General features: G+C 60.5%; 1 protein-coding gene across 5 annotated transcripts; it reads right to left on the bottom strand.

Annotated features, from left to right (window-relative positions):
- Positions 1-4: 4 nt before the first annotated feature.
- Positions 5-27,796, bottom strand: HIP1R (huntingtin interacting protein 1 related). 5 transcript variants are annotated; one of them, XR_009697407.1, is made up of 33 exons: positions 27,600-27,796; positions 13,539-13,602; positions 12,955-13,097; positions 12,656-12,712; positions 11,495-11,575; positions 11,058-11,134; positions 10,714-10,775; positions 8,384-8,524; positions 7,609-7,666; positions 7,413-7,488; positions 7,089-7,229; positions 6,928-6,989; positions 6,633-6,705; positions 6,369-6,552; positions 6,179-6,267; positions 5,970-6,086; positions 5,757-5,858; positions 5,324-5,518; positions 4,864-5,011; positions 4,645-4,731; positions 4,246-4,353; positions 3,966-4,102; positions 3,590-3,700; positions 3,277-3,335; positions 3,008-3,038; positions 2,865-2,927; positions 2,370-2,470; positions 2,143-2,248; positions 1,891-2,014; positions 1,750-1,811; positions 1,375-1,581; positions 790-1,086; positions 5-304 (listed from the first exon to the last, which is right to left on the bottom strand). XR_009697407.1 is itself a non-coding variant. In XM_061170139.1 (32 exons), the coding sequence occupies exons 1-32, from the start codon at positions 27,690-27,692 to the stop codon at positions 1,039-1,041; spliced, it is 3,207 nt and encodes a 1,068-aa protein (XP_061026122.1). In that variant the 5' UTR covers positions 27,693-27,796; the 3' UTR covers positions 5-1,038. The 5 variants fall into 5 exon arrangements, 4 of the variants coding, with proteins under 4 accessions (XP_061026122.1, XP_061026125.1, XP_061026123.1 ...); XM_061170139.1 differs by having other exon boundaries at positions 5-1,086; XM_061170142.1 differs by having other exon boundaries at positions 5-1,086; positions 2,356-2,470; positions 3,008-3,079; positions 3,278-3,335.
- Positions 27,797-27,996: the final 200 nt, after the last annotated feature.

Raw genomic sequence — 27,996 nt, 5'->3', positions numbered from 1 at the left:
ACGGTGACAACAGTCAAAGTGCGGTTTATTGCCAATCTGACACTTCAACACGAGGAAACACTACACGCAAAGCAAATCGAGCTGGCCCCTTGTGCTCCTCTCCGGACCGAGGTTTCCTCCTTCCAGCCAGGCCTCCCTCTGCCCAGGAGGAGGTGGGGGGCTCGAGGAGCGCGCGTTCATCCCTCCCTGAGGGCAGCCCCCGCCCGAGGAGCACCAGGTGCCTTGGGTCCTGATCCGCAGAGGGGGCAGGTGGCTCCTGGTTTCTGGGCTTTTTCTGGCTGAGCTGGAGAGGCCTGCGGGAGGGCTGGAAACCTCCCAGGGATGGGGAGGCAAAGGGAGGAATGAGGTGGCTGGGCACGGGGAGTGGCCAGAGCGGGGCTTCCAGGGCAGGGGCAGCCAGACCAGGGGTAAGAAAAACAAGAAGCAGGAGGGTCACCGCAGGTTCCAGCAGGAACAGAGACTCCAGGAGGATGGCAGCACCTGGCCTGCCCCCCTTCCCAGGCAAGGGTCTCGTCCTCAGCGCTCACCGTCACTGATGCCCGAGAGCGAGGCCCAAGGAGAAAGGGGCGATACCCCCAGCCCACCTAAGAGCATCCTGCTTTGCCTGAGGCCGCACCAGGTCCCAGGAAGGCCACGAACAGGTGATGTCTTCCCCGTATCCCCAACAGCCAGCACAGACTGTGTTCTAGTCACCTCTAACCTCAGACCACGAGTCCCAGGGGCAGGGGAAGCCCGGCCCAAACACCCGCTCCAGTGGCCCTGCTTTCTGGTGTGTTGCGCACAACTCACAAAAGATCCGACTCAGAATGTCAGCGATGCTGTGTATTTCCTGAAGTGCTGTGGCTCAGGCCTGCTGGGTCCTGGCTGCTCTGAGGAGTTCCTGTTGCAGGGAACTAGGCTCTCGTCTGGGAAGAACTGTTCCGGTCAGCCCCGGTCAGCCCTTGCGCTCAGTGAGGGCTGGGCCTTCGCAGAGGCTCCTCAGCCACGAGGCCCAGGCCTGGCCGTCAGCCTCCCCGCTGGACCCCTCCGGGGGGGGACCTAGTAGTTGACGAGTTGAGCCGCGTAGCTGCCATCCTTTTTGTCAAGCTGCAGGAATGAAAGGTGAGGGGCTCAGTGGCCACGGCCAGGGGTGCCTGACGTACCCTGCGTCGGGCCCCAGGCACCCCGCCGCTCCTCGGCCCCTGCCTTCCCTGGCGCGGGCCCTTGGCACCTGCCGTGCTCCCCACGTTGCTGGGGCCACGTGTCTGCGCCCACCGGTCAGTGGCTTCTGACCGTCCCCAAGGTCCGCTGCCCCCCAGGCCAGTGAGCAGAGGCCGGGACAGCACTCCCGGGGCCCCTCCCCGTCACCCCCGCACCAGCACTGACTCCCCGCACCTGGTGGTCCTGCCTGGGGGCCACGCTAGGCTTCTGGGCCAGGGGCGGCTTCTTGGAGGTCCCGCCGCGGGGGGCAGTGCTGGGCCGGCCGGGCTCCTCCTCGCCGGGCGTCCCCACGGCCCCAGCCAGCATGTAGTGCTGCTTCCGCAGCTCGCCCAGCCGCACGCGCTCCACCTCCAGAGTCTTCTCCAGCTCCAGGACCCGTACCTGCAGCCCCGCGTGCGGCCGCTCAGCAGGCCCCCCAGCCTCGCCCCAGGGGCCCTCCCGCCTTCCCGGAGCTCAGCCGCGGGAGAGGGACGGGGGTAGGAGCGGGGACAGGAGAGGGACGCATGGGAGAGGGACACGGGTAGGAGACGGACGGCCGAGGGCGCCTACCTGGGTCTCCATCTCCTGCTTCTTCAGCTTGATGAGGGAGAGACCGGAGAAGTCCATGGTGTCTGCAGCCAGAGGGGAGTGGGTAAGCGTCTGGGCACCCGCCCCCCAGCCCGGCCGCTGCACCGGGGCCGCAGCACTCGCCTCTGTCCTCGATCTGCTCCTGGCCCGACCTGGTGGAGGCCACCACGCTGGCGGCCATCTCGTTCACAGCGCGCGAGCATGCCTGCAGGCGACTCAGGTGTGGGCTGTGCTTGTCGGCCTTCACCTGGGGGGCGGGGCGGGTTAGGGGGCGGGACGGCCTGCTGGCTGCACCACCCCCACGCCCACGGTCTCCCCGCCACACATGGTGCCGCCGCCACGTCTGGGAGCCCAGGAGCCCGAGAAGAGCCTCACCTTGGAGGCCGCCACCAGCTGGGCCGTGCTGGCCGCGATCTCGTGGGAGCAGACGATGAGCTCCTCGTACTTGCCCGTGTGAAGCACCACCTTGTCAGCCGACTCCCTGGGGGCAGAGCCGGGCAGGGCCTGGGTCTCCGAACCCCGGGACGGCGGGCCGCCTCAACACCCCTCCCCAGACCCTGAGCACCACACACCCTGCTGCCCCCCGACCTGGGGCAACATACACCAGCTGTGTGGCTCCCCAGCCCACGGCCTTGGAGGCGGAGATGAGGCCTTCCGTCCACCTCGAATTCTTGGCGTAAAATTCTTGCTGCGTGGCTGCCCCCTAGTGGCGACAGGAGGGCGGGGCGGACCAGTCAAGGACGTCCCGGGTGGCAACAGATCCCCGCGGGTGGGCCCTCCTCCCCTCACCCCGGCCACGAGAGCGCATCCCTGGGCTGTGGGGGATTGGGCTGGGACTCCCAGTATGCTGCACGCACTGGGAGGGCCCGTCAGCACTCTGCACACACAGGAGTCTTGTGCCCGAGAGGAGTCCCGTGGTCGGCGTAAGCCACAGAGCAGGTGATACGGGACAGAGAGGGGCTCTGGGGTCAGGCCCCGCTCAGGAACCTGTCCCTCGATGGCCTAGCTATGTGGCCTGCCCACTAGGCAGGGGCCCCACCTGGCCCCACCAGGGAGGGCCACCAGGGAGGCCCCGTGAGACCAGCAGCCCAGCTCACCCTGCCGCTCTCCACGATCTCCTTCTGCAGGCTCGTGGACGCTGTCACCAGGAGCCGGATGGCCTGCCAAGACCAAGACGTGTGTCATTCTCGGGGGCCCGGCCAGACACAGGGCCCACCCTGGGTCCCAGCCGGCCACTCACCTTCATCAGGTCTGTGCAGGAGTTGAGGATCCTGAGAGGAGCAAAAGGGTGAGGAAAACAAAAGGATCTGCAAGGTGGCCCCAGAAGCCACGGGGGCGTCAGGGTGCTCAGCAGGTGGGCCCACAGGGTCAGGCGTGCTCTGCGGTTCCCAGCCCTTCTTTCTGGAGAGCTAAGCAGTCAGGAGGGCAGAAGCCACCTCCCCCCTCCCCCAATCTGGAAAAACTGGGGAACCCGCCCTGGGGCGACTGGAAGGCAGAAGTAGGTCTCACCTCTCATTCACCTCCAGCTTCACCCCAGAGCTGGCATGGCGGGCCTGGTTCATCATGTCCTACACCCGATGACAGCGCTTTGAGTGGGTTGGGAGGAGGGCAGCGTGCGAGGAAAGGGGACACCCGCACTGGACCAGCCGCGGAGCCAGGGAGCGGATGGCGCGGCCCAGGGAGGGAAAGCTAGGGCCCCTGCCCACCCTCCCACCTCTGACCTGCAGAGGCCGCCTGGCCCTCGCACGGAGGCTCAGTGCGGAGGTGGGTGCAGCCCGCACTCAGCCCAGCGCCCCCCGGGCTCCTGCACCCTGGTCCTCACCTCGATCCTCCGCACCGCATCTTCGATGGCCGCAGACGTGGCCGCCATCTCCTTGTCCACCATGGCCCCAAGCTCCTCCTGACGCACATCCAGGCTCTTGGGCTTCAGCTCCTGGGGGATGAGGGAATCTAGGAGTCAGGTGGGGTGGATTCGACCCCCCCGCCACCCCCACAGAGCCTGGGAGCGAGACTGGGGCAGCCGAGTCCTAGAGGGTGGTGCTCTGTCCCCGCCCCGTGTCTGCAGCTACAGGTTCTGCACGTGAGCAGCTGTTCAGCCCAAAGTGGAAGGAGGTGCAGAGAAGCTGGGGACCCCAGCCCAGCCCCACCAACCCCTCCAGACCCTGACCCATGCTCGGCATCCCGGCTGCACACCTCACCTGGCCCAGCTGAAGGATGCCCTGCAGGGGGGTCCGCACCAGGCCGGGCTGGGCCTGCAGCAGAGCTCGCTGATCCTGCAGCTGCCCCACGAGCTCCAGAGCCCGGGCTCCACACTCCCTGCAGGTGTCCATCAGGCCTGGGGAGAGAGGGCTGAGGGGACCCGGCGCCGAGAACCCCGGAAGACCCCAGCCAGGTCTGACGCCAGGACCTGTCGGCCGCCGCCCCCCTTTCCCGGGTCCACTGTGAGGAGCACGTGGGACAAGCCCAGGGCGCACTTACGGTCAGCAGGGTCAGTGGGGGCCAAGTGGGAGGTGGCACTGCCGTGGACGATGGTGTCCGCAGCCAGGTGGGAGAATCGGGTCAGGGCTGCCACAAGGGCAGAGGCGTCTGCTCGGGAAGGACAACCACCCTCAACGCTGCTGCTCTGGAACAAGTCCCGGTGGTGCCTCTCCTGCCCGACAAGCCCACACAGCTGGAAAGCAGCATCGCAGGAACCACCCCCAGGTCTAGGTGACCCCTGGCCCAAAGGGCTGATCTCTGGAACGGGGCTGGGGCTTCCTGGAGAAGCGCCTGTGGTGGGAAACCTCCCCGAAAGCAGGAGGCGGCCATGGCCCGTGGGCCCGGGTCACCACCGCTGGCGGCCTCTGCCCTGCCCAGGCCCGCCCCGGCTGCACTCACCTGCCCTGGAGATCAGGTACTGGGCGTGGCCCTTCTCCAGGGCGCTCACGGCATCCAGGGCAGCCTGGGCCCTGCTCACCAGGTAGTCTGCGAGCACAGGGAGAACCAGTGAGGGGCAGAGCCTGGCCTGAGGCCCCAGCACACTCCTGCCCGCCTCCCTCAGGGTGGGTGGGAAGTAGGGAAGGGCGACGCCCGAGCGCCTTGCCACCGCGGCCCTACCCGGAGAGCTGGTGCAGCGCAGGTGCAGGGGGTCGTCCAGCTTGCCCACGGCGTCCTGCAGGATGCGCTCGGCCTCGGCGGCGGTGCCCCGCAGCATCGCAAACTGCTCATCCAGCAGCCTGCGCTGCAGCCCCTGCTCCTGAGACTCCTGGCGGGAGAGGGCGAGGCGGTGGTGAGCCGGCCAGGCCCCAGTGGAGACCCTCGCTGGAGAGGGAGCTTTAGCGAGAGGCCCTGCTGCACCCCCCCCCCACCCCCGTGCCGGGGCTGCTCCCTCAAGAGCGGGGCGCGCAGCTCGTGATAAAAGGGAATTCTGCCCCAATTCAGCTGTTACATGGGGGGAGGAGGAGGGGGGGAGGAGGAGGGGGGGAGGGGGGGAGGGGGAGGGGGGAGGGGGGAGGGGGAGGGGGGAGGGGGAGGGGGGAGGGGGAGGGGGAGGGGGAGGGGGAGGAGGGGCCCGCACCTTGTCCGCCAGCCGCCCCTGCAGCTCGCCCCTCTCCCTGGAGCTGCGCTGCTGCTCCCAGCTCAGCGCCTCCTCCTTCTCCCGCACCAGGCTCTGGGCCGCCACCAGCTCAGCCTGCCGCTGCCGCACGACGCTGCTCAGTGTGTCCTTCTCCGCACTCAGCGCATCCAGCCTCGAGCTCAGCTCCAACCCGCTCTGTGAACACCTGGCCAGTGAGCAGGGCTTCCAGAGGCCCCGCCCGCCCCCATCCCCACCCAAATCTACAGACCATCCCTAGAGCCCCAAGAGACTGAAGCCTGACTGAAGGCCAAGGAGCGGGTCCTGTTCCCTGTGTACCCCCCGGGGCTGGGTCAGAGCCACACCCCAAGGCCAGGGCGAGCCGCCCTGAACCACCCCGCGCTCCAGTGGCAGCCCGGCCTGGGAAGGCCCACACCTGCTCCGCGCGGCTCAGGGCCTCCTGCGCCCGCACCAGCTCTCCCGCCTTGGCCTCCAGCTCCCTCTTGAGCTTCTCCAGCTGGTCACTCTGCTCTTCCAACTACGACGGGAGATGACAGGACGTCACGGGGGCAGTGGAGCTGGGGGGCACGGGGGTTGCAGGGGGTGCCTGCGGGGTCTACGAGGCAGGGCCTGTGCTCACGGGACGCACCTTCATCTCTGACTCCCGTTTCACCTGCTCCACCTGGAAGGCCAGCTGCTCCTTCACCCGCGCCACCTCCTCCTGGCTCTGCTGTGTCACCGTCAGCTGCTTGGCCGTGTCTGCGTTCTGCACCGGCGGGGACCCGCGACAGGCTTGGCTGGGCTGCGCTCGGGGCCCCCCACCTCCCACCGACCCCCGTCCGCGCCCCCCGGGCCTACCTTCCGGAGCAGCTCGGCGTGCGTGTTGATGAGCTCGCTGTGCTTTTCCTTCAGCTTGTTGTAGCGCGCCTCGGTGGCGCTGGCCTTCTCTGCGGGGGAGGAGGAGGCCGCGGCCGTGACCCCCAGCCCGGCCTCGGGTCCCGCCGCGCCGCCCCGCCCCGCCCACGCACTCCCCGCCCCGCGCACGCACTCTCCGCCTCCTCTCGCAGCCCCCGGTCGCGCTCGCCCTCCAGCCGGGCGGCGCGCAGTCGGGCCACCTCGTGGCGCAGCTGCTCGTTGTCCACCAGCGCCTTCTGCTTCTGCTTCCGCTGCTCCTCCAGCTCGGCCTCCAGCGCGTTCACCTGGCCCTTCAGCTGCGCCATATACCGCTGCGCCTGGGCGGCGAGAGGGGTGGGGTGTAGGTCCCCCGCGCGGGGCAGCCGCCCGCCCCTGCGCCTCCGCCCGTGCCCCTCACCTCCAGCTGGATCTTGTCCAGCTCCGTGCGGAGCGTCTCCACCTCCCTCTTCAAGGTCTCCATCTGGAGGTCCCTGGGGACAGAGGTCAGGCGGGGTTTTCCCCAGCCCGCGTGGTCCCCGCGTTCAAGTTCACTCTACCCGGACGATCAGGGGACCCGGGCACGGCCACTGGTCCTCTCATCAGCACCCCCTCGGGGTTTAAGCATCTCAGGTCTGTGTCCCCAGCCGAGATCTTTCGGGATCACAGTTCCCGGAAGGCTGTTTCCCACTATGGTGGGCTCCCCAGGCCCTCACCTGTCGTCCTTCATGGAGCCATTGGGGGGTCCAAATGTCTGATCGAAGAGGTCAGCCACCACCTGCCACGGCAAAGCACGGTGACCTCCACCCCCAGTCCCCCAGGCCAGGAGGGAGGCCCAGCCACCCCCAGTGCCCCCAGCGAGAAGGTGGCAGCTCACCACTGGTTCCGCGGCAGGGGGCCCCGTGCTGATCTCGATGAGGCTCTCGGGCTCCTCGTCCTCAGGGGCCTCCTCGGGGATCACCACCACCGGCTTGATGTGCTCGGCCAGCGCCGAGGCCCGCAGGAAGTTGGGGGGTCCCTGAGGGGGCAGCGGGTGAAAGCGACCCAGCGCTCCCCCCACCAGAAGGCCCTCTCTCTGCCGCTCCCACAGCCCACACGAGGCCCCACGCGGGGCCCAGCCAGGCGGCCGCGGTCCTCAAGCCCAGAGCCCAGGGCAGAACAGGGCTGCAGGCCGGCGGCGGCCTCTGGAGGGCGCAGGTACCTCGGGCAGCCGGGGGATCTGGATGAGCCGCTTGAAGTAGAGCATGTCAGAGGCTCTGCGGAAGAAGTTTCTGAGGCTGCGGGGACAGAGGCGGGAGGTCAGAGGAGCCAGGCCCCAGCCCGGTAGCCCCAGCACACGTCGCCGGGAGCCGAGGAGCTTCTTTCCCAGCCATCCTCAACCCCGCCCAGGCTGGTACCTGTGAAACTGCTCATGGAACCGGTCCCGGTGGCCTTGCAGGGTGTCCGCTGGGAGACCTGGGGGCAGGGAGGTTTAACGGGACTTCCTCCTTGCTCACTGCTCTGTGCCTGAGACTTCAGATCCGCTCCCTCCCTTCCCCCTCCCTGCTCCTCCATGTTCTAGAAACCGTCATAGATTAGACAGATTACCTGCCACCTGGCTGCATCCCACCCACCATCAGGAGGGCCCAAAGAACCCCCTGTGAGGAGTTCAGCGCTTGACTGAGGGAGGGAAGGAACCAGTGAGTGGGATGGCCAGAACCTTGACCGCAGCGCACTGCACGTGGGCTCTGCTGGTCTGTCAGGTCGCTCTCACTCGAGTTTGCCCAAGGTTGACACTGGAACAGCTCACAGACCCCAGGCCAGCAGCCCAGACCCTTTCTGAGCACTAAGGAGCCACCACGTGCCTCCCCCAGTCCTCCCCGCCAGCCCAGCGAGCACGGGTGAGGTCCCGCTGCCGCCTCCAAGGCCAGGCAGTTAAGAGAACTGCAAACACGTAAAACTACGTGGCTCTTCCCACTAAATCTTTGTTTTGGAAAATAGTGATTTTTCTTTTTATAACAAGTATGTTATTTATGTTAATGGGTAATGAGTTCATTACTGTTAAGTTTAATTAATAAATATCTTAAAGACTGCTTGAGTCCCATCCCTGATGCAGTCTATCAACACAGCCCTCTGGGGCTTCAGCTGACCCTCAGGGCCGAGGCAGGCAGGGTTGGGGGCATGGGGACTCACAGGAGTGCAGCTTGAACATGAGCTTGACCGTGTAGTGGTAGAGGTGGCTGCAGTCCTGGATGACCTGGATGAGGGGGGCCAGGCGGCACTGGCCCGAGGACATCTGGGACACGGCAATGGCCGTGTTGAGCTGCCGGAAAACTGTAAAAAAAAAAAAAAAAGGGGGGGGGGGGCGGGAGGATCCTGAGCACGCAGAGCCGGGAGACGCAGGCGCAGACCCCACTCTGCTTACAGGCATAGTGACGGCCACAGTGAGGGCAGCGGCTGAGCGCTGGCCCCGACCGTCATCTCACGGCACTGTCACAGCAACCTAGAGAGCTGGGTTTGAAGACGGGGCAATGGCCTGGGTAACTGGCTTTACCAGTCCCAGCCAGGCAGTGGGACTCTGCCCCAGGCCCTCGGACACCAACATGCTCCTCGAGGCGAGGAAGGACCCTGTGCGCTGAAGCTGCCGAGGACCAAGGCCCAGCGCTCCCACAAACTAAGGTGACGGCAAGGTGGGGGGCAAATGAAATGCAGCTCAGCTCGGCCAGGGTCTCTGGAGAGCTTCCAGGCAGTGGGCCCAGGACGCGGAGCTGGAGAGACAGTCCTGTACCCATGGGCTTCCAGCCCACTCTGAATCTTAGGGAAGGACGGAGGCCTAAGGCTGTGCAGCCCCAAGGCCTCGTTCTGCAGATGTGGAAACAGGCCCGGGCTTGGTCAGTCTCACAGCAGCGGGCTCAGGACGCGGTTCTGCAAACCCCAGGGGACCCCAAAACCTCACTTGCACTCGGGGTCAATCTCCCCTGACCCTGAGAATCAGCCTTTCATCCGATGGACCAAGTAGAAGGGAAAGAGACAGACATACTGCCACCCCCGACCGGCTTGCTCTCTGGGGCAGGGAGAGAAATGAGCACGTGACACCCAGGGCGGCCCACGTGGGACCCTGTTCCAGATGGGTGGCCCCCAACCCGGGCCTACTCTCACCTTGCCTGGGGTGGGGCGATCTGCAAACCTCCACAGTGACACAAGGACGCCTGGGAGGGAAGGGACCAGGAGGAAGGCGCTAAGTGCTGTCCCTCACCCGCTTAAAACTTAATTACATGTCACGTCAAGTCCATTTTCCTTGTAAACAATTAAAATACACACAGAATACTATTTTGCGTTTTAAAACACAATGCGGGCTTCCCTGGTGGCACAGTGGTTGAGAATCTGCCTGCCAATGCAGGGGACACGGGTTCGAGCTCTGATCTGGGAAGATCCCACATGCCGCGGAGCAACTAGGCCCGTGAGCCACAATTACTGAGCCTGCGCGTCTGGAGCCTGTGCTCCGCAACAAGAGAGGCCGCGATAGTGAGAGGCCCGCGCACCGCGATGAAGAGTGGCTCCCCGCTTGCCGCAACTAGAGAAAGCCCTCGCACAGAAACGAAGACCCAACACAGCCAAAAATAAATAAATAAATAAAATACAACAAATTAAAAAAAAAAAAAAAAAGAATTAAAAAAAAAAAAACAAAAAAAAAAAACACAATGCAGCCATTTCTCATCTGAAGGGCATTCAGGACATTTCCCATTTGCGGCTGTTACAAACCTTGGGGCGGGGAACGCCCACTCCCCCTCACACTCTCAGGGAGACGCTGGCACAGGGGGTGTGGGCGCTGGCTGTGGCCTTTCTCCGCCTCCTGTCCTGGCGACTGGGGAGAGGCCCATCTCTGCAGCACAGCTGCCCCAGACTCACCCAGCCTCAGGGTCCAGCCCCGGCGCCAGGAGGCTGCCCAGACACCTCTTCCTCATTCCTGGTTTTCCATTAAAAAGGCATTTGCCTCTCACTCTCCCGTGGAGAGCGAGAGCGTCGAGTCACCCACAAGTTGTTCTGAAGCTGCCACTGAAAACAATCACCTCCGCAACCCCAGAAGGGTGAGCCCCCTGAGATTTCCTTTTCAACGGCTGCCGCGTTCCTGGGCTGGGAAATCTGACCTGACTCAGAGGCCTTTTACAGCAGAGAATGGGCAAGAAGGCTGAAACCAACTGCCTCAGGGCAGGCTCAGCTGGGAGGTGGATCGGGAACCTGAAGAGGTGGCTCCTGGCTCCCCCCCCACCCCGCTCCCCCCCCGGCAACCCCACCCTGCGCCTTGGTGCCAGAGTGGGTTTCCTTCGGCCGAGACTGTTCCCTGGACGTGCCTGGCGTCCTGCAGGGGCGGTAAAGGCCTCTCCTTCCCATGCTTTGGGGGCACCTGGAGGCCCCGTGACCTGCTCCTGGTGGGAGTGTGGTCCCCAGGGGGCAGGTGTGTCCAAGAATGGCTGGCCCCCAGAGGCAGCAGGCCCGGGTCACCCCCCCCCCGGCCGGCTCACCTGATTCAGAGAGCTTCAGCTCACCGTCCATGTAATCGAACATCTCCACGGTAAGCTGGAAGCTACGGGGGAAGGAGGGAGAGATGAGCGGGAGGGGTGCGGGGCATGGCCCTGCGAGGACCCCCAGGCGGGAGAGGGAGCACAGCGCATGCACACGCCTTTGCACGGATGCACAGACGGCAGTCCTTCAGCCGAAATGCCCAGCTCCAAGTAAGCCCCATCCCTTTAGCTTTAGCCACAGCTGCTAGGCACGTGACGACCTCCAGCCCCAGACAGAGCACGGCCCCCAGTGGGAACCTGGGTGAGGAACGCCGCAGGAACAGACGGGAAACCGGCGGACTCACATGTTGTTGACGTCGGTCCCAGCTGCCTTCTCCAACACCTCGTCTGTCACCTCCAGGCCCGCAGGGAACTCGGGGTGCTGCGGAGAGGACACCCCCACTCAACCGCAGCCTCTCTCAGCTCTGGCCCAGCACCGCTTCTAGCTTTTGAGGGAGGGTAAGGGGCCAGAGAAGCCCCCTAGCCTGTGGAGCCACCATCTGCCCCGGGCAGTGACTACAGAGACCAAGACATAGAGGATGGGACGTCCATCCGGAGCTGAGGGCAGGGCTGAGACCACCTCCCACGCTGGGAAATGCCTCCGGGCCTTTTGACTTCCCTGCCGTCTGTCCCAAGCTTCCCCTTGGTTCAGGTGGGGACAGGACAGATCCCACCCTCTGAGACATCTTGGAGGGAAGAGCCCAGGGTCCCACCAGCCCCACGATTCCCCCGAGGAAACTACCTTGAGGTGGAAGGAGATCTTGGTCAGCAAGAGTTTGGTGTAAATATTCACCAGCTGCCCATATCGGTCATGCAAATGGCCCTGTGGAGAAAGGGCCCTGGGTAAGGACACACTGCCCATGAGCTCGCCCAGGAACCCCGCGGGGCAAACAAGGAAGGTGAGGCCGGAAGATGCAAGATGATGAGCAGGGTGTCAATCCTTCACCCTCCCACGCTGTCACTTATTCATTCAACAACCACTGCTCAACCCACCAGAGGTGGCCAACCTTCTTTCCCAAGAGCCTCTGCCAGCCCCCTCTCTGCCTATCGCTCTCTTCTTCTCACTCTTGCCAGAGAGACTCTCGTGACAAGAGAGCTCCTCGTCCAGGGCAAGAGGACAGTTCTGAGGTGGGACACTCTACCGAAATGCTGGTGGTGGCTGGGGAGGTACGTTCCGACGGGCACGTGAACACATCCTCCCCGCAGCCGCCTCCAGACACCACGTCCCCTGCGGCCACGCCCGCTGGGCCCACATCTGCAGATGGCACCAGGAATGCCACCTTCCTTACTTCAAGGGGTGTCTCCTCTGCAAGCCGGTCAGTTCCCAGAGGCCACCCGGCCCCCGCCCTGGCTGCTGGGGCCCCAGCAGTGCTCCCAGAGGACAGATAAGGCCAGAAGCCCTCTCTCCACCCAGGGGACGCCCCTAATTCCTGAGGGTCGTGGAGTGGATCTAGAATACAAGCTCCTGGGGCTCTGAGACTTCACTGTGGAGGAGACACTTCTGGAGAGCCTGCTGAAAATGCAGACTTCCAAGATTCAAGAGCTGCCGGTCTTGGGGGCCCAGAGTCTGCACCACTTACCCAGACTCAGGGTGGGGTAGTGAACTCACAGGGACTGAAGGGCTGCTGATTTCTGGAGCCGGAGGGCCCGTGAGGGGTGTGTTTGGGACTTGCTGCGCCAGGCCTTAAAAGCAAGGCTCAATTTCATTTACGGATGCTCATCGCCCGCTGCCACGGCCCCACTGAACATGGCTCTAACTCTGCTGGGACGAGGAGGATGGGGGCACCACTGCAGGTGCTCTGTTCCCCCCTCGGCCCTGTGTGCCAAGCAGGACGGCGGTGGACTTTCCGGGTGGTGTTGCTGGCGAGGCGCTAAGGCCACCGTGCCTGCTCCCCGCACCTACCCACAAGTCTCCGATCTCCCGAATGTTGCTCCGGTACCGCTGGCAGTCGTGCAGCACCTGCCCAGAGGGGGAGACGAGGAGGGAGGATGAAGGGGCCAGAGCCTTCGTCGGCGGGGGGCGGTCCCGACACTTGCTCCCATGTACGGGGTGCGGGCAGCAGGCAGGGCGGGCCAGCCCTGAGCTGAGGGACACAGACGCTGGGACAGCCCTCATTTCAAAGGATGCGGCTCTGTGCCTCCCTGGGGTGTTCAAGAGGCGGCAGACGGAGGGCCCGGGCCCCCGGACCAGCGGCTACTCACGTTGGGGTGCCCGTCTCGAAGGACCTTGTGGAGGACGTGGCAGAGCTTCCAGCTGAGGATGGAGCTGCTGGGAAGAGGCAGCCCGATGGCGTAGGACCAGAAGGTGAAGGCCCCCTTCTCGTGGTGAGTGCCCATGATGATGCCTACCAGGGTCAAGGCCAAGTGCACGCAGCAGGGACTCAAGCGTGGGGGAGGTCGGGTGCTCAGCAGGTGCAGCTGAACAGGTGACTGAGCGCAGAGACGCGGGTGGAAGGCCGCCCTCCCCCCTCCCCACACCCCTCCCTCCGCGTCGGCCACAGCTCACCAAGAGCTACCGCTCTCAGCCAAGCAAGAGAAAGGGCAAGGTCATGTCCCACGAATTTAGCTGGGCCCAATGGCCTAAGACAATAGGTGGCCTTCCTGAGATGGGACTGAGTCTGGAAGGAGCTGAGCGAGGCTGGCCCAAGGCCACAGGGGGACACCCCTCATCAGGCCATCTGCCACGCCCACGGCTCCCCTAATTCATTTCCCCCACGTCCTCCTCACACTCCCCGCCTCCCCTGGGGCCCAGAGGGACGGAGGCCGGCCGGCGGCCGGGAGGATACGCCGGGCATGCTTCTCCTTCACGGGAGCCTCCTGGGTGTTGATGGCTTTGCTGATGCTGATGGCCTGGGAGGGAACAGAGGAGGCAGAGGTCAGAAACCCACCCGGCAGGCTTCCCGGGACAGACCACCCAAAGGGGGAAGGGGCGACACACAGGCGGGACCGATCCTTCCAGCCGGTTAAAGGCGAGAGTAGAGATAAGGGAAAAATAGAAATTCTCTAACCTAAGCAAACCAGACCACTCAAGACTCTTCTTCACGTGACATGTGCAGCTCAAACTACAGCTAATACCCGATGCCACAACCACACAGAGCTTCCAGAGGCCTGGGAGGTAAGGACAAAAGTCGGCTCGTGCTGCAGGAGAGCAACTCTGGTCTGAAAGCTGCGTGTGATTCGTTTTCCCCAGAAGGCGTAGCCCCTGGGCCCCAGGGGAGCCGCCAGTCCCCAAAGGACATCCTCCATCGGGTCTCTCCTCTGGGAGAGGCTGCTGTGGCTTGAGCCCTCTTGCACTCCACCAAAACATGCACGTCACCCCTACTTTACCACGGGGCACGGCCTGGAGACATGAGGCCTCACAGCCACTTCGTGGAAAACCAGGATAAACCAGGTCCCATCGCCTGTCTACATGCCTCCTGGGTAAGGGCGAATCCTGACTCAGCTCCCACCCCCACCGACACAAACAGCGACCGCGGCCCCGCCAGGGGTGGCAGGAAGGGGGACCCGCTTAGCACACATGCTGCTACCACTCAGGCCCTGAGCAAGCGGCAAACTCATCCTTGATGCAGGTCCCCTCCCACCTCCACCTGCTGGAGTCTTGTCTCGTCCCCCTTAGTTCAACGCCGCCTCTTCCGAGAAGTCTTCCTGGATGTGACTGCTCCCTCACACAGGCTCAGGGCACTTACTGTCACCCCCATCCCACTCACCCAGGAACCACCGCCAGCCCTGGGTTTACTTATGGATATGTTTTAATTCTCTACCTGGCGGCAGGTCTTGTAAGCCTCTGTCCACCCACCCAGCCCCGAGCTGGGGGCATCCGTGCTTGCGGACCGAATGAGAAGAGCTGCCAGTGCCGTTGGTGGGAGGGACGGGATGAGGTCCCTGACCAGTGCAGACTCCTCTCCAGGTCAGCCGATTCCCCCAAGTCTCCCACAGGTCCTCCACCAGGGCCCACACTGCCCCAGGCCGTCCAGGGAGCTCGCTGAGCAGGGCAAACTGTGCGCTCACCCTGCAGCCCGGCCCTGCATGGACTTGTCCACAGCAGGCCCAGCAGTGGCGGGAGCGGGACAGGGCGGAGAGAGAGCCCCAAGAGGCAGCAGGAGCTTTCTTTCTTTTTAACCCAGAGGCCACTGTGCTCTCCAACTCTGGCCTGGGAACAATATTAACTGTCCCTGCCGGGCAAGGAGGCGACTTCTCTCATCTACGGTCTATTGTGACCCTACTGTGGTCCTGCTTTGCAAAGCAGTGAGATTTCCTCTGTAAGAAAAGCAACCCCCTGAGAGCCATGGCCGTGCTTTCTGTTCAGGCTCACGGACCTAGGAGCTGCTGGGGGCTGGGCTAGCCCCTCGCACCCACCCCAGCAAGGCTGGCTGACCTCCTTTCACACACAGCGCCCATTGTGGCCATTCCCCGGGGCTCGGGGAGAGCGGGTCTGCAGCACACAGCACAGCGGGCCCCTGGGACACGGACGACTCTCCCAGCTTCAAGGCTGGGCTGGGGGAGTGGCTCTGGCCTCGCAGTACCGGGGTCCTGGGAGGAACGCAGACAGGCTCTGGCTCCTCTTACACTCAAAGCCTCAGCGAGCCAGACACGAGGGCTCCCTCACCATCTGTTCTGTGTTGGCTGATCCTCTGCCAACTCGGCCTCCCCGAGGCCCCAGCGCCTGCCTTCCCTCCACAGGCATCACCGTGAGAGAGGCCGGACCCCGAGTGTACCGTTCCCGGCCCCGCGAACATCACGCCCCGCCAGGCAGAACTCTGCCCACAGCAGCAGCGACGAGGACAACGATCGACAACCAGCCATTCCCGGGCGCTTCTCCCCTGCGCCAGGCACAGGCAACACGCTGCCAGCAACAACCCCAGCAAGTGGGCATGCCCCCACTTTCCTGATGAGGAAACTGAGGCTCAGGGAGTCGGGGTATCTCGTCCGTACAGCTAATAAGGGCAAAGGCAGGTCTAGCTGTGTCCTGAACGATTCTGCTATCCAGCTCCCAGGCACCCCCCTCCAGTACAGGTACAGAGCTGGGAAGAGACACCAGCCCATAAGCCGGGAGTGCCTGTCTCCCTGACAGGGGGTGTGTAACCCTGTCCCCCAGCTGCCCTGACACCTGAGCTGGCTCTGACGACTGCCCCCTGTTCAGAAGATCCCAGGCAAGAACAGAGCAGAGCCAAAGTCACACAGGCAGAGCAAGCTGCCCAGGAGGCCGGGGATGCAAAGATGCCACCCGCAGTCCCAGCAAGTGCTCTGTCCTCCGCAGACGCCCACGAGGGGCGTGCTGACCCCCTCCCCCCAGGGCCTGCAGCTGGAGAGCGGAAGCAGACACGCCCTGAAGGGATGGGCTGGCGGGGCTGGTGGGGCCGGCGGCCCAGGGTGAGCATTGCCACCGCGGAGCCTTCCCCAGAGGCCGCTGGGCACAGGCTTTTACTTCACTATCGGTCCAAATGTATACGGAGCACCCTCATGGCTGGGCCCTGGACCCCCAGAAAGAGTGCCTGCCCCTCCCCTCTGGGGGATCTGCTCACCTGTCCCCTTCCTGCTGCCACTCTATTTAAATCTCCCGATTTATGCTTCTCCATGTGGTCAGCACCCCTGACAGTGTCTTCCTTATTCGTCTATTATCCTCCCCCCAATCCCAGCCCATGTCTACGCCACGGGGGGAGTGGTTCTGCCTCTCTGGGGCTGCTGTGGCCCCAGCCCCTAAACGGTGCCTGGCACACGGAAGGTCTTCAGAGGCTCCCGGGCCCCAGAGAGAAGTGGTGACTCAGGCACACGGGAGTCTGTCTGGCCCCCTCCGCCCAACCAGTGCCGCCCGCTCCCCGCGCCGGCTGTAGGAACAGGGTCCCTCCCGGCGGGAACACGGGCCCTGCTGTGTGCAGGCGGCAGATGTGTGGACCGGGAGGCCTCACAAGGAGGCACAGTTCTCACACAGAGGCGGGTCTGTGGACACTGCACAAGCCTGCTTTTCCTGCCAGGCGCAGCAGCCAAGCCCCGTCCCAGGAGGGGACGGCAGGCCCCAGGGATGCCCGTCCCTCCCCTGTGCGTCCTGAGTGGGCCGCAGATGTGGGGAGAGCACTGGGGCTCCTATCCTCAGCCCTGGAACCTGTGCTGGGCGATTCTGACATGGCTTAGCTCCTGGGTTTACAGTCCAGCTGCAGCTCTGACTGCAACATCTGCTTCCGTCTACACAAGCGTGGCATCCTCACACCAGCCCAACGAGCGACTGCAGGAAGACTGGAGGAGGAGGGGGAGTCAGAGGGGCACCGGGGACCATCGTGTGGGTTCTCTCTAGCTTGCCAGCCTGAAAAAGGCTTCCTTCCGCCCTGGTACAGGGGCAGTTCTGACAACAGCAAGCATAATCCCTCACGACGGGCGGGATCAATTGCCATGGAGAGAGCCTTCTGGGAGAAAGAAACTTCGAGTGGAATGGATTGATTAGGGGCCTGGGTGCCGAGATGGAAGAGCCAGAGCCGGAGAAAGAGGGTCCTGGGGGGGGGCGGAGTGGGGCAGGTGGCGACCGCCTTGGGGATCTGTTTATCTGACTTCCCACTCGACCTCTGAGTGGCCACGGATGGGGGGCAGGGAGCAGCAAAGCAGGACAACAGCAGTAACGGTGGGTCTATGACACCCCCAGATATGCCCAGGGGGGCTCTGGGGGAGGGAGCTGGAGGGTTTGCAAAGACAGCAGAGGGCGGGCAGAGACACGCTTCCCAGACCCGTGAGGGTGGGTGACTAAACAGTTTCACGGGCATTCAGACCCCTGCTGCTCCTTCTGTGCTGGAAAAATCCAAGCCCAGGCCCGGGGAGCCACCTCACAGCGAGGGGCCTGACCCTCCGGAGGGCGGCGGGGGACAAGGCCGAGGGGTGGAAAGGCTCTAGCGGGCTCTGGAGACACAGTTGGAATTGCTGGCACCGGGAAGCTTGCAGGAGGCATATCTCATGCCAAAGGCCAGCAAACTGGCCTCAGTAAACGAATAATAAAATGATTTTTATCGAGTTCAGCCATGTGCCAGGCACCGTGCGGAGCACCTCACCGTTAGCATCTCATTTAATCTCCTAAGTAACCCTTGAAGCATGTGGATGAGGAAATCAAAGCTCAAGGTCACAATGATGAACACAGGCACTATTCTAGGCACTGTCCCCACAGAGACAACCCTCCCCCGTTAACCCGGGTCGAGCAGTTCCCAAGGTGGCCGCGCAGGAAGGGAACCCAGGCTGCTGGCTCTGTAGACTGTCCCCTCAGCCACCACCGGGTCCCCAGCCGCCTCTCTCACTGGGGGAGGGGGCTGGGCTGAGGGAGCCGTGCGCCAGCACGCACGTCCTTCTGGTCCCTCTTTGTCCCACTGCAGGGACCCAGCTCCCGAGGGCCTGGTGTCACTCAGGGAGGACCTGGCCCAACTCCAAGTCAAAACGCAGGTTCTGGATCCAGGATTCGTTCAAACCACGGGTAAGAACAGCAACTGGGTGGCACCGAGCAGCTCAGGGGGCTCCCCCACGGCTCCCCCATTCCTGCAGGCGAGGCCTTCGGACCCTGGGCCCCCTCTGGGCCTTCAGCTCGGCTCCCTCCGGCTCCCTCCCGGGGCGGCTTCTGTCTGCAGCCAGGGCGGGGACGTCTGGGAAGGCCTCTTACAAGGGCCCCACTGGGTCCATGGGAGCCAGAGCCTCAGGACACACTTGCCCCTGCTTCCAGGAACAATCTCGTTCTTGTTTGTCAAATAAAAACCCCATCTGGTGCCAGCAGAGGCCCTGGGAGTCAAGCCTGAGGAGGCAATCCCAGGACCAGGCCAGACAGAGCCACCAATGGCACTTGTCCCTGGACAGGTGACTCCCAGGGACACACGAGAAAGCATCTCGGTGCTGGTTCAGGAGAGAGGCGACCCGGCTGGGGCAGCGGGGCCGGGGCAGGAGCCCCAGCAGGTGATACTCCCAAGAGCCTCGGCGCCTGCTGCGGACTCAAGACAGAAGCCTTGGGGTGTGGACACCGTCAGCGAAGCCGGGCAACCAAGCTGGGACGCTCTGGTCAGCAGTTGCACACAGCAAGCCCGTCCCTGCCCCATCGCCTGTGGGGCTGCACGCCAGCCAAAGGGGCCCCAGGAAGAGCCACGGGGAGAGGACAGTCACTGAGGACGGAGCAGGAGCGAGAGCGGCTCATGAGGCCACAGCCCAGTGCGTACCAACATTGGCAACAGCGTTCTAGAAACCCACAGCCCCCTGCAGGGGGTCAGAACCACGTGACCGCAGAGGCTGCAGCCCCGGACGTCCTTGGGGAGCTCCGCACAGCAGAGGAACGTGGACTCGGGGAGACCCCTTCCCCAGGAGCCCACGTGAACGGGGCCAAATACAGGTCTGCTCACCCAGTTCCACCATTGCCAGCCGTGGCACCCCAACGCACAGACCCCGGTCCCATCCACTCCGACCCACAGGGGCGCCTTCACTTTAGAAACTTCCCCTTTTCCGGTCTGGGAAGCAGGAGCAAAAAACCCTTGAAATCTTCGAGAATGCAAACATACACAAAGTGTGTCTGGAACATCTTGCTTTGTTCTAGCCACACCGTCTTCCTTCTGTCCCTCAAACAGGGCAAGCCCGGTCCCACCCCCAAGCCCGGCTGTGCTTCTGGGGTCACCCTGCTCTGAGTTAAAACACCCCTCCTGGGGGGTCTCCCCCAACCATCCTATCTAAAGCAGCCCTCCCTCCACACAGACAGCTTCCTCCTGGTTACTTTCACCCAGGACATTTATTCCCTGAAACTGTCTTGTTTACCGTGTGTTCTGTTTCTACCTCTGGCCCCTGAACAGACGTGCTCGGTACAACAAACCCTGCTGTGCCTCCCGAAACCCGTGCCTGGGGGTCAATAAATCTTTACTGGATGAATGGAAGACTGAATACTTGAATGAACGAAAGCGTTTTCAAATACAAGTACTGGTTAAATTCAAGGCAGTGTGTGTGTCTCTTTCTCTAGCTAATAATTTATCCACTAGAGTTAAATAGTAAAGGCAACTATAAAACAATTTCTATTTTTAAAATCAACCCTGAAATGAATCAGACTCAATCCTCCTTGTACTGTTATCATGACGCGTTTCACGGTGGCACTTGGCAGGGACAAAAAAACATCCTTCAAAGAGCCGGGTCACAGGGACTGGCAGAGAGGTGGGTTATCCTGCTTTAGTGTTTCCAAAGAGTTGTTTGAAGGACAGAAAGATCTCATTCAAATGCTTCTGCCACCTCAAAGGCCATTGATGAAAGCAAACATAGGATTTCTGTAGCCAAGGAGGCGGCTGAATGTGGTCTCAGGCAAAGCGGTGGGGAGCTCTGGGCCGGAGGTCTGCAGCTCGGTCATTTCAGCAGAGGGAAGTCAGTGCAGCAACACCATCCTGCGAGTCAACCGTCTTTTCCCTTTATTCACGTCCCCCAGTGCCCGCTCTGTCCGGGCCTCTCAATCATTCGACCGTTTATGAAACTGGAGGGAGGGCCGCGCTGCGGCCGCTACTCCTCTGCAGGAGCCCCGGGCAGGATCCTCCCATCCACCAGGATGAGGCTCACTGGGGGTGACTGCCACCTCTCCCCCGGGCTCTGCAGGTGACACATGAGGAGGAGGAGATGGTAGAGGAGGACGTGGCCCGAGTCCCGCCTCCAGGAAGGACAGGGAGCCAGCCTGGGCAGCTCCTTGCCTGGGCCCTGCTGATATCACTCCATAGACCTGTCTGTCCCACAAGCCAGGGGGCTGAGTCACTCCCTGGCGGGAGAACCTAATGCAGTTTGAAGGTTGTGTTTATTTCAGCAAGAGGAAAAACAACCCCGCCTCTACTAAACTTTTCTCCAAGAACTCAGTCTTTCCCTGCAGTGGGAGTCATGGCTTTTTAGGCCTCACTGAGTGGCAGCATCAAAAAAGGGAGACCCACGGGCCCCCGTGGCACCCATTTATTCAGCGCACGCACACGGAGAGGGTCCCCTGAGCCGGGCACTCCTGGGTGCTAGCACACAAGGAGCCAACATTGTCCGTGCCTGAGGATCTTGGGGTTCAGAGGGTAGTGCTTAGGGGCTCGGAGGGGGAGGCAATGCAATCCCTTCTCCGTGACCCTGGATCTAAACACACGCCCGACCTCACGGCCGTCCACTCCTGCCGGTTCGGCTGCAGGGTTTGGGGAGACAGGGGAATAGTGGGAATAATATCGCGAGAACTAGGGCAGCCTAGTAAGGCTCCGGCAGGAGGAAAGCGGTTGACGGCTTCGCAAACAAGGTGATATTTGAGTCCACCCTGGAGTCAGGTGGAGCTGGGGGGAAGGGTATCGCTGACAGCGCGGCCGGCTGGCAAAGGCTCTTCAGGCCCCAGCTCAGGTTAGCCCGCTGCGTTTCCCTGTCCCCCCGCCAAGCAGGCCTAGACTCGACTCCAGAGTTTCCACTTCGCACTGCTGGACTCAGTGCCCAGGCAGGTTTTATTCACAAACGGGAGGCTGGCCTGGGGGCAAGGTCAGGAGGGCCCGCGTTTCTGCCAAGAAGTCACGGCTGGCTTCCCCCGACCTCCCTGGGGCACCTCCCTGGGGCTCCCCTCACCTGGGAGCAGGGCCTGCTGTCCTGGAGAAGGGGGGCACCGCAGGATGGTTCTTCCAGGAATGGGCTGCTCCCCACCTTCCCAAGTCCGCCCAACCCCTGTGGCGGATCTACTGCCCTCCCCAACAGCCCCAGCTTCCCATTTACAAAGGCTCAACTAGGGGCTCAGGGACGGAACCAAGAGGGCATCATTTCCATTTCTTCAGTCCAGCCCGCCTTCCCATACACAACGTAACAGCCAACAGCCGCTCGGTGCAGCATTCACTCCGCACCAGGAGCTGTGTCATCCTGCAAATCCTCCATGACTCGGGCACTACGATTATATCCATTTTGCAGATGAGGAGACTGAGGCACAGAGTCTCGCTCTTAACAGCTCTGCCACAGCACACCTGTTCATCTCCCACCTCCTTCGTCAAGATGAAAACCCTTGGAGGGGAGGAGAATGATCTTCATCTTCCCGTAGCACATCCCAGAGCACCAGAAACAAGCCAACACATACAGAGTAAGTGGTCCCTCATGAACGTGTCGTGGGACAAACGTACAAAGATGGGAAGGGGGAGGGGAAGGACGAGCAGCCACAACCCCACCCCAGCCTGAACCAAGAGGTCACCGGATACCCGGGGAGCCCAGGGGGACTGCGGCAGGAAACCCCAGGAACCAGGAAGTCAGCAGCTGCCCTGAGCATCACCAAGCTGGCTGATGCGGCAGAAGCAGGTGGAGGGTGTCTGAGGGGCACGCAACAGCAGTGCAGCTGGAAGGAAGGGCACAGCTCACCACCCACCGCAGCTGGCCCACCTCCGGGGGCCAGGGAGGAAGGTAAGTGCTGCTGGGGCAGCTCACACGAGGCTTTGCAGGCAGCATCCTGGGGGTCGTGAGCCTGGTTCTTTCTCTCCTTTTCAGAAAGCCTCGCTCACCTCTGTTCTTTAGCCATTCGACCAGCCTGCAGTGGATGCCAGGCCCCTTGCCCCTGCCCTCAGGGAGCTGACCGACGTGGGCGGAGCTGGGGGGGTTTTCTGGCTTTCACCATGTGGTTTAGATTTCCTCCCAAGCTCGGGGGTGGGGGAACTTTTTAAAAATAAACATTTAAATGAGGCCCAGAAAGGGGTTGGTAGCTAACAGTGTGGTAATGCCACAGCATCTATAAGAAATAATGAAGACAGAAAGGGAGCGTGTGTAACTATTCACAATAGCCAAGACACGGAAACAATCTAAATGTCCATCAACAGATAGATGGATAAAAATGTGGTATGTATATATATACATATATATATATATATATATCCACACACACACAAACACACACACACACACACACACAATGGAATATTATTCAGCCATTAAAAAGAATAAAATAATGCCATTTGCAGCAACATGGATGAACCTAGAGATTATCATACTAAGTGAAGCAAGTCAGAAAGAGAAAGATAAATACCATATGATATCACTTATATGTGGAATCTAAAGTACGACACAAATGAACCTAAATACGAAACACAAACAGACTTACAGACTAGAGAGCAGACTTGTGGTTGCCAAGGGGGAGGGGGTGGGGGAGGGAAGGACGGAGTTTGGGGTCAGCAGATGTAAACCATTACATATGGGATGGATAAACAACAAGGTCCTACTGTAGAGCACAGGGAACTATATTCAGTATCCTGTGATGAACCACAATAGAAAAGAATACATATGTATAACTGAGTCACTGTGCTGTACAACAGAAATTAAACACAACATTGTAAATCAAATATACTTCAGTAAAATTTTTTTAAAAAAGGGAGAGTGCATAAGTCTGCCTGCCTGGCAGAGGGGGGTGATGGCATATGTGGGAAGGGAAGTCAGGGCAGAGGAAACAGTGTGCAAAGGATGGGAGTCCAAAAGACTATTGCCAATTTGGGAACAGCCTTCAAGCCAGAAACTCAAGTTAAGTTCCCAAACACCTGTCTGTCTCCTGTGGCTTGCCTTCAATAATGAGATTCTAAAGAATTCCTGGCTGGGGAAGTTGAAGAAAATAGACCTATGCGCCCAGGACTCCAATCCAAGCCAAATCACTCCAAATCTCCAGCATTTAGACACGGAAGTGTTTAAAAGCACCCCAGGTGATTCTAACACCCTGACGTCCAATCCGGTAGCTGCTGGCCACGTGTGGCTAATGAGTGCCTGAAATGTGAGCCCAAATTGAGATGTGCTATAACAAACACAAAACGGAGTTTGAAGACTTGGTAGGAGGAAAAGAATGTAAAATATCCCATTCATAATTTTTATAGTGATTATGTGTTGGAATGGCTATATTCTGGATACACTGGGCTAAATAAAATATATGATTGAAGTGAATTTCACCTGTTTCTGTTTGCATCTTAGTGTGGCTAAGTAATCTAAAAACGATACACGTGGCTCCTATTCTGTTTCTACCGGCCAGCATTTTTCTAACGTGAGCTGGCCTGAGAAGCCCTGAGCGTCAATAAATGTTAATTCTTACAAGATCTCAGTTCCACAGAGGCTGCAGAGGGGACGTGTCACCGACCTGGAAAACTGGACCCACGAACAGTTTTCCTCCCGCTGCTCCCCCTCCACAGCTCCCACCCCACCAGAAAACCCCTAACGCCCGGGGAGCCTTACACCGTATGCCTGTATCTAATGCCCTTCTTCCCCGCCGGGCCTGGTTTACTGAGCAGCGTGGCCCCTCTCTCATCCTGACCTTAGAGGAAGCTTTTGGGCTCTGTTTCCATTTCCTGCAGGGGAAACCGAGGCCCAGATGGCAAAGGCGCACTTAGACAAGGAAGAAGCAAGGTTGGAGTTTAGCATTTCCAGGACTCCCATCTGCTGAGTCCTCACCCATGCTATACCTCAAAGATGGATCTCCTCCCTCGTGGAAGGGCTGAAACAGTTCTCAAATTTTAAAGCTTTTTGGGGGTGGGGAAGGGAGAAAGATGGCTAGCTGACCATTTGCAGAGCACCGTACTACGTGTTTTGCATCCTGTAGGTATTCGTGGCCTATTGCTGCTACAACAAACGGCCACTATTGGCTCAGTGGTTTAAAACGACACAAATTTATCATCTTACAGTTCTGGAGGTCAGAAGTCCAAAACGGGTCTTCTGGGGCTAAAATCAAGGTGCCAGCAGGGCTGCGTTTCTTTCTAGAGGCTCTGTGGAAGAGTCCATTTCTTTGCCTTTTCCAGCTTCTAGAGGACGCCCACGTTCCTCCAGCTTCAAAGCCAGCGATGTCCGGTGGCATTGTCCTCACCTCACACCACCCTGACCTCCTCCCCAGCCTCCCTCTTCCACATTTAAAGGCCCCGTGATTACACTGGGCCCACCTGGATAACCCAGGCTACGCCCCCTATTTTTAAGGTCAGCTGATTAGCATTTTCTTACTCAGGGCTGTAACATATTTACAGGTTCCAGGAATTAGGACGCGGACATCTTTGAGGGGTCCCTCTTTAGCCCACCCCACCATTTCTATACCTTAAAACAGCCCTAGGAAGTATATGGAATTATCTCTGCTTTTATAGACCAGGAAACAGGAGTTAAGCACCATGCCCAGGAACACAGGCTAGCACTCGGGTGTTAGTTACCGCTTTCCATGATACCACACCATCTTTTTAACGAGAAGGTCAATTTTCAGGTTCAGAACATACAGGTATACTGTATTCCACGCTATTCTGCATTCAGAATACTACTACAACAAAAAGCCAATACAATTTTGTCACTTCCATTTTGAAAAGGGGTTTTATCACCAAAGGGACTAAAGTCTTGGGGAAGAATAGACCAGCTTTCTGGACGGTGCCCCTGGGATTACACACACGCACTCACATACCCACATCATACAGCAAACACAAGTACCTGCCACACGAAGGACGCATGACTGCCCCCTTCCTTCACACTCCCAACTGGGGCGGGGAAGGAACCTTTTTGCAAAACAGGGTGTGGCCAGTCAAGAAAGCAAATATGGAAGTATTTTTCCTCCTCTTGACCCAGAAACCCAGGAGGAAAAGCGAGGCTGGCGGGATAGTGGGGGACTTTAGCTCTAAGGAAACCAAAGTGCCCCTCTGCTACACAGGACGCTGTGGTCAACGTGAAGCCACAGGCAGTGCAGTCCAAAGGGAAGGTGCGTCGGTAGGTTGGATGTACTATTTTCTGTCCAGAAGGAGACATGTAAGCAGCAACCTCAGCTCTCCTCGTCCTTTCCACCAATGAGGTCTGGCTGGCAGCTCACTAGATATTTCTGGGAGCGATCTAATTAAATATTAACCACGCACAAAACCTTATTCCTACATCCCGCAATAAGTCACTCTGAAGACAAGCAAATCTAGACACTGAACCTGAATTCCATCTTTCCAGAAAAGAGCCCTGGAATGGGTAAATCCTATGAGATTCACCTATTAGAAAGAATTATTCATGAAAAGTAACCCTCTCGGCCCCTGAGAAAAACCCAACCAGCAAAAACAAAACACCCTCTTGTTTACCAAACCAACCACCAGAATAAGTTGTCCTGTATCAGAGATGCTTTCTCTTTGACATTCAGAAAGCTTGCCCTTGATTTATAACAATTTAAGAGTAAGATCAATGAACTTGGCCCTTTAAATTCCATCTCCTCTATGTAGCAATCTGACCTCTTTATAGCTCCTCAAAACCACAGAAAAAAACAAAAAATCAGTGAATGAATAAATCTTCTGACAACATCCAGATTCTCTCTGCCGATTAAAATTTTCTCCCCTTCCTTCCGCAAGTTCCTGGCACAATTAATTATGTATTAATGATTTTAAATTAAATGCCACATTTGTTTTTATGACGGGCTATCCGGGCTGAAAATACACCAGGGGCCAGATGATGATGATCACAAGGATAAATTAATAATTTGCGGCTAGGTTGGTTCAGCACTAATCCTTTATAGAGCCAAGGTTTTATCATTTTCCTTGTTAATCTCAAGCACAAAGGTTAGATGTTTTCCCTGCATTTTTTCTTACTTCAAAACGAAAGTTATTGTAGGCTGCATGTGCTAACTTGATTTGAAAGACACCGCACAAGTCACTGCTCCTGGCAGGGAGAGGTGGGAAGGACCTTGCTAACGGCAGACACAAATGTCATCATCCCACTTCAGACAGGGGTGAGTGGGTTCCTTCTGGCTTTTGTTTTCTTTTTTTTGGCCGCGTCGTGCGGGATCTTAGTTCCCGGACCAGGGATCGAACCCGTGCCCCCTGCACTGGGGGCGCGGGGTCTTAACCACTGGACCGCCAGGGAAGTCCATGGTTTATTTCTAAAGTAAAAATTTTCTGCTGTTTCAGTCCTGGTTGACTTAATTTGGCAAAAAACCAGTACGCTCCCCCCCTCCCCCAGGCATAAGAATACCTCAGTGTTTGTAAAATAAAAAGGAACAGAAAACCAGAAACAGCACCGCCCTCATCAGTGTGGTCTCAGCAGGAACACATGGACAAACACACACCCCCGTCATTGTTTCATTTTTAAAATAACCTTCCCAGGATAGGCCACCCTCTGGAAGAGATGCGGGCGCGTGGGAAGTGCAGGAAGGGAGCCCTAGGAAGTTTCTGTCTGTCAGGCGCCGTCATTTAATAAGGGGGTGTGAACCTGTTTATACGTGGGCCAGCGCTCGGGCAAACAAGTCTGGGTACAGACGTGAAACTTTTCGCCCAGCAGATAATAAGATATTGTGCGGCCCTGAAAAACAGCTCAGGAGAAAAGGAAGCAGGGAGTTTCCTTTAAGGAAATGCATTGCTTCTCCGAGGAGGGGGCATTCTTTTAAGGCGTGGGAAAAGTGGACGGAGCCCGGGAGAGGCGGCGCGGCCAGGGCGGAGAAATCCAGTCGGGCCGCCCCGGCCGGGCGCACCCGGGCCCGGGACGCACCTTGACCCCACCTGGCCCCCCGCCGCGTCTCGGCTCCCTCCACCTGGCCCCCTCCCGCCCCCTCGGCTCCTAGCCACCTCGGTCCCCGGCCGCCTCTCAGTCCCTGGACACCTCGGTCGCCTGGCCACCTGGTCCCCCGGTCGCATCTCAGTGCCCGGCTGCATCCCAGTCCCCGGCCACCCCGGTCCCCCGCCACCTCGGGCCCGGGCGCTGGCTCGCGCTTCCGGTTCACCTGCGCGCGGGGCGGCTCGGGCGGCGAAGGCCGGGGAGCCGGGTGGCCGCGGCCGAGATGAGGCCGGGGAGCCCCAGGTGGCCGGGGAGCAAGAGGTGCGGGGGGCGGCCCGAGCCCCCGGCGCTCTGGAGGCGGGCACAGGCCGGGCCCCGAGGGACGCGTGTGAGGGGAAGGGGAGACGGCGCCGCCCGCCCGCGGCCCCGCCACTCGCCTGGGTCTTGTCGAACTGCTCGCGCTCGGCCTCCAGGCTGTGGCCAGGCCTGCGGCTCAGCACCCGCGCCGGCACGTTCTTGATGCTGTTCATCCTGCCGCCGCCTGCGTTCCTGGGCCCGGCTCCGCGCGACTGAGCAATCCAGGCCGGCCGCCCGCGCCTAGGCACCGCGAGGCCGCCCGCCGCACGGCGCCGCCCGCCCGCCCGCCGGGGGAGGAGCCGCCGCCGCCCCGCCCATGCGCCCCGCCCCGCCCGGCCGCGCCCCTGGCCAGGGTAGGGGCACGGGCCGGGGCCCCCAGGCCCTCGACGCCTCTCGTGTGCGAGCGGAAACACCCGTCCCTCCTCCGTCCTCGCACACACCTCCGCCCGGACTCACCAAGTGCTGTCCACACCAGGC

This window comes from Eubalaena glacialis, chromosome 15 (genome assembly GCF_028564815.1).
Source record: "Eubalaena glacialis isolate mEubGla1 chromosome 15, mEubGla1.1.hap2.+ XY, whole genome shotgun sequence".
Taxonomy (NCBI): domain Eukaryota; kingdom Metazoa; phylum Chordata; class Mammalia; order Artiodactyla; family Balaenidae; genus Eubalaena; species Eubalaena glacialis.
Note: the sequence above shows the minus strand (reverse complement) of the source record. Positions and strands in the feature narration are given on the sequence as shown.